The 11,113-nt window shown below is 38.7% G+C and overlaps 1 protein-coding gene across 1 annotated transcript in view; it reads right to left on the bottom strand.

Moving 5' to 3' along the window:
* Positions 1-705: 705 nt before the first annotated feature.
* The window catches only part of HEATR4 (HEAT repeat containing 4), a 49,108-nt gene continuing 38,700 nt past the window's right edge, over positions 706-11,113 (bottom strand). The window contains exon 17 of the mRNA XM_036842926.1: positions 706-952. Coding sequence (XP_036698821.1) covers positions 794-952 — 159 coding nt within the window. The 3' untranslated portion in view covers positions 706-793. The remainder of the gene's footprint in view (positions 953-11,113) is intronic.

An 11,113-nucleotide genomic window follows, 5' to 3' on the forward strand; every position in this document is an offset into this window, starting at 1 on the left:
ACTATGAGTTCTGGATCTTTCCTCTTCCATGGCAATTTTTTGGGTATTGTGTGCTCTTACAGGATCCCAGCTTAGGATACAGATAGAGTTGGTAACTCTCCCATGATGCCATAATCTTTTAAGCATTAAGTAACATTAACATTAAGGAGGCTCATGAGAATTGCTAATCAGCCTTGTGAAACTGCAGCAATGCTTCCTAGGGATCTAAAAGTATTCACACCCACCCACGCAGTACAAGGTGGAAAATATTGTACTAGCTCTGTTTTCTTGTAATAGTCCAGTGACGTGGCTTCCTTATTGCCTTCTGGGCTGCAGTTAAAGAACTTGCTCTAGAACAAGACTAGACTTGTAGATAGAAAACATCACTTAAGATTTTCTTTCCTAGACTAATGGGATTCTAGTCTGGGTTTCAAAGGGCTCTTTGTATAGCTTACAAAAGATTCTGGGTCTTTGAATATTTCTATTCTAGTAAACTTTGGAGTTCTGACCTATATTTAGTATATGACTTTTCTGGGTTATGGAAAAATATGGACTGTCACCTAATGTGATGTCAATTTTCTTTAACCCTCTGTGTAAATGGTGCACATTAAAGAGCCAGGTTTACTGTTAAACAGATTTTTCTTTATAAATATAATGACAAAGAGATTACACAACATCAGTTAAAGAGAAGAATGTGACTAAGTCCACGGCTGCCTGTGTCTTGGAGCAAGAGAAGGGCTCATCCTAGAAATAATTACCTTTCCTTCTAGGGGAAGAGGACATGACCCTGGAAAAAACTTGAGTTTTTACTTAGCTAGAGATCTTGGTTGTCAGATCCAAATGGTCCCATCGCAATCCTTTTTTCCCGGGCAGTGCGTAGATCTTTGACAAGTGATGAATGACCTCTGCTTCTTGTGTTTAGGCCCAGGACTGGACTCTGTGACCAGGGATTTGGTGTGCGGGGCCTCACAGGCTGCAGAGAGATATTAACATGTGAGCGCGTGTGTAAAATGTGGTCTCATGTGACAGATCCAAAGAGAAAGCCTCTTCAGCCATGGTTTTATCAGAATAGCTCTGTGAACTACCATAATAAATAAGAGAATAGAATCTATGAGTCCAAGACCTGCCTCTTTTGATTGCAGTCAGCAGCCTAATGTGGAGAATATGCCTGAATTTCCCACCCAAGGCTTGGACCTCCACATGGTGATCTTTGGGGTTAGACTGTGTTTCCTATGTCTTTATTAATATGTAGTAGTAGCAGCAGCTATGGGAACTGCAGTAGCAATGACTAAAGAGCTTTATTCTTCATGTGTGCTAAGGTGGATTCACTCAGGGTGAACAGCCCCTGGGGACACAGCGCTGCTCTATTTTCACCTTATAAACCAAAGTAGTGATGGCCACGGTTGAGTTTGCACCTAGGTTAAAGTGTTCCCAGGAATCTAGGCTGTTCTAATGTTAATCTAGGTTTCTGTGTTACTCTATGGAATAGTAAGAGAGTTATCTATCTCATTTCCAAATGTATTCTTAGCTTAGGGCCAAAGTACAAATGGAATCCCATTTACTAAACATCTAAATATTTAAATGTTACAAATCAAGCTAGTGGGGATTTCCCTGGTGGTCCAGTGGCTAAGACTCCCAATGCAGGGGACCCGGTTTGATCCCTGGCCAGGGAACTAGATCCCGCATGCCGCAACTAAAAGATCCCGCGTGCCACAGGATCTTCTAAGACTGGGCGCGGCCAAATAAATAAATAAATATTTTTTAAAAATCAAGTTAACAAACTGTTTTTTTAAAAGTATATATATTTATTGACTTGGCCCCACCGGGTCTTAGTTGTGGCATGCGGGATCTATTTCCCTGACCAGGGATCTAACCGGGGATTCCTGCATTGGGAGCACGGAGTCTTAACCACTGGACCATCAGGGAAGTCCCCAAACTGTTAACTAAAATACATACCATCACCTACATTGACAAAAAGACCAGGTTTGAATTTGGAATTTTTGCAGTCTTTGGAGCTCCTTACCAGAATGTGGTGGTGCAGGAAAACTGCATTATAAATAAATGCACCATGTTTTTCTTTTGTGATAGGAATCAAGCAAAATAGAATACATCAGAATTGTGTATTTGCAGGGAGCAAACCTGTAGTGGTACTACAAATGGTGAATTTTTTAAAAATTTAATTTAATTAATTTATTTTTGGGCCATGCTGTGTAGCATGCAGGATCTTAGTTCCCCGACAAGGGATGAAACCTGTGCCTCCTGCAGTGGAAGCATGGAGTCTTAACCACTGGACAGTCAGGGAAGTCCCTTGTGTATGTATATATCTTCCTCCTTCATTAAATAAATAGGAAAAATTTTATTATGATGTCTAATGAATTTAATGGGATTATTTCTGATTTTTTATATTGGGTCGGCCAAAAAGTTCATTCGGGTTTTTCCCATAAGATGCTACAAAAACCCGAACGAACTTTTTGGCCAACCCATACTTGACTATTCTTTAATTAATCTCAAAAGCCTAACCCCAAAGTTTGATATATGCCCACTTACATATATGCAGAAAGAACACCATGCCTTGTATAATATTTCTTATTTCACAAATAACTTACAATTTCAGCTACATATTATATTGTACTTTTGCTATTTAAGTAATAAGAATCAACACATTATTTATTATCTTGTTTTTCATTACTTAAAAAATTGAATAAATCAATTGTGATGGGCCATATCATTTTAATTTTAACTTTTAATTTTGACTTTCAAGATGTTATTTCTCTGTCAATTACTTGTATTATATTCTTTGAATATTATACTTGAAATGAAAAATGAAGTCATAATAAAAAGTAAGTCTCACCTGCACATGAATGTTTGTAGCAACTTTATTCATAATCATTAAAAACTAGAATCAACCTTCAGTAGGTGAAATGAAAAACAAACTGTGGTACATCCATACAATGAAATATTGTTCACAGACAAGAAATAAGCTCTCAAGCCACAAAAGACTTGGGTGAACCTCCTTGAATATGTATTGCTAAGTGAAACAAGTTAGCCTGAAAAGGCTACATATGTATGGTTTTAATTATATGACATTCTGGAAAAGGCAGAACTACAGAGATAATAAGATCATTGATTGTCAGTTGTTTGCGGGGAGGAAGAGAGGATGGAAAAGAGGAAGCACAGAAGATTTTTAGCGTGGTTAAACTATTCTGCATGATACTGAAATGGTGGGTACATGGCATTATGCATTTGTGAAAACCCGTAGAACTATACAGCACAAGAATGAAACTTAATGAATACAAATAAAAAAAAAATCATTTAGGAGGTCAGGGAATCCCAGGAAAAACCCAGACTATGACAAGAGAAAATAACTGTAACCTCAATTTAAATACATATTTTTGTTAGAGACAGTGTTATGATGATGAAAAATATTTTCAAGCATAAACATATAGTATATTAGAATAAAATTCTGTCTGGAAGTTATTTCAAAATGGAAATGTAAGCTTAAAAAAAGATATTAAATTTTCAACTTCAGAGAAGAGCTTGTTTATTTTATAATTTTTTTAAATGGATGATGGTAGGTATCAAACTGTTATAGATTTTGTTGGATGCATTTTAAAGTGATGTAACAGTTTTAATTCAAAATATCAATATATATAAATGCTGGACTATGTAGATGTTAGAAATTAGACGCTTTGTGTCTATTTAAACTTAAAAAAATGTTTGATGTCAATGAAAAAAGGTGAAGAGGTGACATAGCTTTTCACAATTCTTTTAGAGGGTCCATGAGCAAGAGAGTTGGAAGTTCAACATCCTAGACAGCATCTTACATGATGTACTGCAGGACTTGGCAGAATTCTGTGAAGGGCCAAATATTAATAGTATATATTTTAGGCTTGTGGGCCTGATGGCCTGTGTCAAAACTGCTCAGCTCTGCTATTGTAGTATGAGAGTAGCCACAGACAGTTTGTAATGAATGAGTGTGGTTGTATTCCAATAAAATTTATCTGTGGGCACTGAAATTTGAGTTTCGTACAAATTTTATTTCAGAAAATATTATTCTTCTTTTGATTTTTTTCAACCATTTAAAAATATGAAAATCATTCTTAGTCCACAGGGTGTGTAAAAACAGGAGTCAGGCCAGATTTGGCCTGAGAGTTATAATTTGTTGATCCCTAATTTACAGTAATTTGGTAAAATAGTTTTACAAATTAGTGAGTCAGTAGTCTCAAAGTTAGACTGTAATCTGTCTCACATTTACCAAAGCAAAGTCCTATATCCTTGAGGTCTTAAGCAAAATTATTCAGAAATGTATAAAGTTAAACATGAAAGTTCTTCTATTGCCAATAATGCCATTCCCCAGAGGCAACCTCTGACTTCAGATATTCAACTGTGCAGTCACACACACAAATACAACATATGTGGTTTTAAAGAAACTATATATAAATGTATATGGATTTTTTAAAAAAGGGACAACATATATATTGTTCTGCAATTTGATTTTTCAGTTTACAATATATTTTCAACGTCTTTCCTAGTTATTATTTTTAACAAGAATTCTTGAAACTTAGTCGACATTTGAGTCATTTCCAATTTTGAAATGATAAGCAATGAGCATCTGTATATATCTCTGTCTCTATCTCTCTCTCTATCTCTATATATGTTTGTACACATGGGTGAATATTTTTGTAGGATAGATTCCTAGAAGCAGTATTAGTGGATCAAAGATATTCACATTTTTATATTGATGAAGTCATCCAAAAGTTTATCCTAGGGTTTCTCAACCTTGGTACATTTAGGGCCGGATAATTCTTTGTTGTGGGGCTGTACTGCACATTGTAGGATGTTTAGCAGCATCTCTGGCCTCTACGCATTAGATGCCAGTAGCATCTCCCCTGTTGTGACAACCAAAACTGCCTCTTGATATTGCCAAATGTCCCCTGGAAGGGAGGGGGGGCAAAATCATCTTGGGCTGAGAACCACTACCCTGGACACTTGTTTTTCTTTTTTCTTTAATTTCTTTTTCTCCCTATCCCCCTTTCAACAACTTATCATGTTATCCTTCCTTCAAAAAGGAAAAGTGCTTAAAGGAATTTGTGACTTAGTATATATCACCCCTCTGTTATGGGATAAATTGTGTCTCCCAAAATTCATGTGTTGAAGTTCTAACCCCCAGTACCTCAGAGTGCGACTGTATTTGAAGATAGGGTCTTTAAAGAGGTTATTAAGTTAAAATGAGATTGTAAGAATGAACCCTAATCTAATATGACTGATGTTCTTATAAAAAGGAGAAATTTTAACACAGAATTGTACAGAGGGAAGACCATATAAAGATTGGGAGAAGGCAGTCATCCACAAGCCAAGAAGAGAGGCCCCAGAAAACAGCCCTGCCAACACCTTGATCTCGGACTTCTAGCCTCCAGAAATTGTTGTCTGAAAATAAACTTCTGTTGTTCAAGTCAGCCAGTCTGTGATACTTTGTTATGGCAGCCCTGGCAAATTAATACACCTTCCCAGTGTATTTGAATTTCAAATAAAGAATGAATGAAAAAGGCAATGACTTATCCAAAGGTATAACTATCTAACAATGGGATTTGGTGGGGGAGATAACTTTTCTGAGAGGATTCAGATCATTCTATGTAGATTTAAACATGGGATTGGCTCTATTCAACCTCTTTTCTACAGCAGCTTCTCTGATGAACAATTAGTAACTTCTATAATCTCAATGTCAAATTTCTTTCATTAAACAAAGATAATATCAACTTAAAAAAATAAGAGCAAGGCAAGCAATGATTAGAGATCAGAAGAAATGAAATGAATTAGGGAGAGTGAAGTTTGTTGTTTAAAAAAACACTATATATGTTTTTCTTTTTTTTTTGGCCGTGCCCCGCAGCTTGCGGGATCTTAGTTCCCCAACCAGGGATAGAACCCATGCCCCTGCAGTGGAAGCACGGAGTCCTAACCACTGGACTGCTAGGGAATTCAAAAAAAACACTATATTTTTAATTGCACAAATGATATGTACAATGTAGAAAACCCAGACCATGCAAATATGCAAAGAAGAAGAAAATAAAAATCACCTGGAATCCCACCATCCAAAGACGATCACTGTTAAATATTGTGGCATAAAGACTCCTAAACTTTTTTCAGTAGTACGTATATATGGATGGATGTATAGATAGAAATACACATACATATCGACACACACATATGTATCTCCCAAATGGGATCCTACCGTAATACTTATTTTGTCTGCTTTTTTTTCTTATTCGATGATATATTGAGAACATTATTCCATGTCAGTAAATACATTTCTTTTTCTTTATTTTTTTTGGCTGTGTTGGGTCTTCATTGCTGTGCGCGGGCTTTCTCTAGTTGCAGCGAGGAGCGGGGGCTACTCTTCGATGCGGTGCGCAGGCTTCTCATTGCGGTGGCTTCTCTTGTTGCGGAGCACGGGCTCTTGGTGCGCAGGCTCAGTAGTTGTGGCTTGCGGGCTCTAGAGCGCAGGCTCAGTAGTTGTGGCGCTTGGGCTTAGTTGCCCTGTGGCATGTGGGATCTTCCTGGATAAGGGATCGAACCTGTGTCCCCTGCATTGGCAGGTGGGTTCTTAACCACTGCGCCACCAGGGAAGTCCCAGTAAATATATTTCTGAAAATGGTTATTAATAGCTGCTTTTGTTGAACTAAGTAGAGCCACAGGAAAATGATGAAATTAAAAGTAAGTCAGTCTCCAAAAGGTGTCTCCCAGTCACAAGGGAAACTAGAAGACAGATAGCAACAACATTCTTTACTTGAGGAAATCACAAAATGTTGAAAAAAGAAAAGGATGAGGTCACAGGAAAGACTAAGAGGAGGAGATACTTGTACAGGATGTGGAAAAGACAAATTTACAGCTCTCGTCTAGCTAAGCCCAGTGTTTCCCAGCTTTGCCAGCAGAGAAGCATAGCTCATCCCCCCAGTTCACTACAGGATGTGTCCACTGTCTATTGAAAACCGCTCCCTTTGAAAAAGCGAAACCTCCCAGTGACATCCTTGACCTGCCCTTTGCAATATTTCCCTGGGGAATCTGATATCAGGGTCTGGCCAACACACACAGTGTGTATGTCAATTAGGAAGAGGGCTCCCCCTCTGCTGGCCCTTCCTTCAGACACTGCAGCCCCCGAGTAGGGCACAGTACTTTCGAGGATAACATCGGTTGGTTTCAGACCCTCCTCTGGCCCTTGGCCAAGTAACTTTGTGCAGAGCGATACCTCACACGATGGCCTTGTCTGAAACGGTCCCACTGACCCATTTAAACTTCCACAGGGCACAGGCAAAAATAATCTTAATATTCCCATCCCATGCTGTCATCCTGGCCAATTTAAGAACTTCTCTGACTCCCCCACTCCTAGTTTCTCTGAACTAGGCCAGAGGCACAAAAGCCATCATACAGGTCCTTGCTCCATAATAATAAATTATAGCTACAATTTTTTAAGTGTTTAGATCTGTACCAGATCCTGTGCTAAGTGCCTTGCATGCATTATTTTATGCTCACAACAAAACATTATTTTCTCCATACATCTATGAAGAAGTATGTTCAATGACTATTCCTACTTTACAGATGAGATTACCGAGATCTGAGAGAGTAACTTGACTGAGCTAATGCCACAGATAATGAGTAGCAGGGACTCAATTCTGGTTGGTCTGCTTCCCACAAACATTTCCTGTGCATCTTCTCTGTGAAGAGCAGTGTGCTAAAAGCAAGAGAAAGAGGCATAAGGAAGTCCTTTGCTTGAAGGAGTTTACAGTTTAGGAAGTTTAAGAAGGAATCTGACAAATATATAATAAATACACCAGTACATGCACAATGTGCTAAAGCGATGTGAAAGGGCCAAAGTTCTCCTGTGACTAGGGAGATGGGAGAGCCTTTGGGGAGGAGATGGAATGTGAAATGGGCTTTAATAAGGGTATTTTTTTATTTAAGATATTTTTGATGTGGACCATTTTTTTTTTTAAATCACAAACATTTATTACTTTCCCCACAGCAGTTTGCAAAACATTTGGGAGGCAATGTAGAAGGCCCACTAGGTAGAATTAAAAGGCTTCTTTCTTTCCTTTTTTTTTTTTGAAATATAGTTGATTTACAAGGTTGTGCTAGTTTCTGGTGTACAGCAAAGTGATTCTGATATATACATATTCTTTTTCAGATTCTTTTCCATTATAGGTTATTACAGGTATTGAATATAATTCCCTAATTCCCTGTGCTAAACAGTAGGACTTTGGTGTTTGTCTATTTTATATACAGTAATGTGTATATTAATCTTAATCTCAAGATCCTAATTTATCCCTCTTCCCCCCTTTTCCCTTTGGTAACCATATGTTTGTTTTCTATGTCTGTGAGTCTATTTCTGTTTTGTAAATAAGTTCCTTTGTATCATTTTTTTTAGATTCCACATATAAGTGATATATGATATTCGTCTTTGTCTGACTTACTTCACTTAGTATGATAATCTCTAGGTCCATCCATGTTGCTCCAAATGGCATAATTTCATTCTTTTTTATGGCATATATATATATATATATATATATATATATATATATATACACACACCACATATTCTTTATCCATTCATTTGTTTTTGGACACTTAGTTTGCTTCCATGTCTTGGCTATTGCAAATAGTGCTGCTATGAACATTGGGGTGAATGTATCTTTTCGAAATAGAGTTTTTGTCTTTTCTGGATATATGCCCAGGAGTGGGATTCCTGGATTATATGGTAGCTCTATTTTTAGGTTTCTAAGGACCCTCCATACTGTTCTCCATAGTGGCTGCACCAACTTATAGTCCCTCGTACAGTGTAGGAGGGTTCCCTTTTCTCCACACCCTCTCCAGCATTTATTATTCGTAGACTTTTTGATGATGGCCATTCTGACTGGTGTGAGGTGATACCTCATTGTAGTTTTGATTTGCATTTCTCTAATAATTAGTGATGTTGAACACCTGTTCATGTGCTTTTTGGCCATCTGTATGTCATCTTTGGAGAAATATCTATTTAGGTGTTCTGCCCATTTTTTTTTTAAAGATTTATTTATTTTTATTTATTTATTTTGGCTGCGCTGGGTCTTAGTTGCAGCACACGGGATCTTTGTTGCAGCATGTGGGATCTTTTAGTTGAAGCATGTGGACTTCTTAGTTGTGGCATGCATGCAGGATCTAGTTCCCTGACCAGGGATCGAACCCAGGCCCCCTGCATTGGGAGTGCTGAGTCTTACCCACTGGACGACTAGGGAAGTCCCTCTGCCCATTTTTTTATTGGGTTTTTTGTTTTTTTAATATTTAGCTGTATGAGCTGTTTGTATATTTTAGAAATTAAGCCCTTGTTGGTCACATCATTTGCAAATATTTTCTCCCATTCCGTAGGTTGTCTTTTCATTTTGTTTATGGTCTCCTTTGCTGTGCAAAAGCTTATACGTTTGATTAGGTCAAAAGGCTTCTTTCTTGAACTGAAGTTTCTCTCCTATTCTTGATCAGGTCTCTTGTTTTGAGTTCCAGAGAATACCGCAGGGGAAACCAGCAACATTGTTTCCCATCAAGGCCCAGTATAAGCCCACATGTTGAGCTGCCTGGAGAGTTTGCAATTTTTTTTTTTCTCTTAATCATTATTGGAGTATAGTTGCTTTACAGTATTGTGTTAGTTTTTACTGTACAGCAAAGTGAATCACCTATATGTATACATATATCCCCTCTTTTTTGGATTTCCTTCCCCTTTAAGTCACCACAGAGCATTGAGTAGAGTTCCCTGTGCTATACAGTAGGTTCTCATTAGTTATCTATTTTATATATAGTATCAGTAGTGTATATATGTCAATCCCAATCTCCCAGTTCATCCCAACCCCCCCCCATTTCCCCCTTGGTATCCATAGGTTTGTTCTCTATGTCTGTGTCTCTATGTCTGCTTTGTAAATAAGATCATCTATACCAATTTTTTCAGATTCCACATATATGTGTTAACATACGATATTTCAAAGTGTTCCCTGGGGAGGCAAAATTGCCCCCACTTGAGGACCACTGTAATAGACCATGTGAGAAATTAAAAGGGTAGATGCGACACCTGGGTAGGGGTAAAATCTAAATGCTTTCTCAAGGGTTTGGATAGGAATGTGAGGAAGAGGATTGAGAGATCAAACAGAACCACAGAAAAGGCCCTAGAGGCCATGTAGTCTAACCTGCTTATAATTGCTTGCAAGGTTGTAAACTCTTTGGGAGGGAGTTTGGTAAAACCTATAATAATCACAAAAATTATCTTGCCCTATAATAATCACAAAAATTATCTTGACCCCGCAATTCCATTCCTGGTAATCTATCATAAATGATTCAAATGAAGACAAGTAATCTTTATGTATAAAGCAACAATAGTTACATGGGGACAGTGACCATGTTCTCGACAATTGCACCCTCATGCCTACCACAGTGCCTGTTAATGAGAGGCCCAGATTTAAGAAGTCGATTTAAGGTTCAGAGGAGGCGAGTTTGAAGATTCTGGAGAGGGAAGTTGTAGCTAATAAAACAAAATCCCAGAGGGGGTGGGAAGCGCAGTTATCAAGAATACAAGAATGGCCCCGATTCCCCTGAAGAGGCGCAGGTCGGCCCCCTCCCCACCCCTGCCGCCAGAGTGAACTGGCTTGACGAGGGACCAAAGTTCCCCTGGACCAAGACGCTGCACGCAGCTCTTCCTAAACAGCATGGGCAGCTCGGAGAGAACACGTGGGACTCAGAGTTGGTCTCCCGCAGCAGCTCGGGGACACAGGAAATTTCTTGGATGGATGCTCAACTGCCACCAAAAACAGTGAGGATATCGCTCACCTCTGCATCCCCAGTGTCTACAAGAGCGCCTGGCATATGGTCACCTCTCAAGACCTTCTGAAGTAGGATAACACTAGACGTGGACTCTAAAAAGAATCTTAGGCAGCCTGTCTGTATAGTGAAGCTCCTTTGAGTCACTTTGACTGGAGAAACTTGGGTCACTTGGTTAAGCACAAGTCAATCATTGTGGCCTTAGGATACGGGATTCCACTGATGCTCCAGGCCTTCCACAGTCTGGGAGCATTCACTGTGCTCCGCAGCACTTCTGGAGACCAAGTGGAGCCCCAGCACAGGATGG

This window comes from Balaenoptera musculus, chromosome 2 (assembly GCF_009873245.2).
Source record: "Balaenoptera musculus isolate JJ_BM4_2016_0621 chromosome 2, mBalMus1.pri.v3, whole genome shotgun sequence".
Taxonomy (NCBI): domain Eukaryota; kingdom Metazoa; phylum Chordata; class Mammalia; order Artiodactyla; family Balaenopteridae; genus Balaenoptera; species Balaenoptera musculus.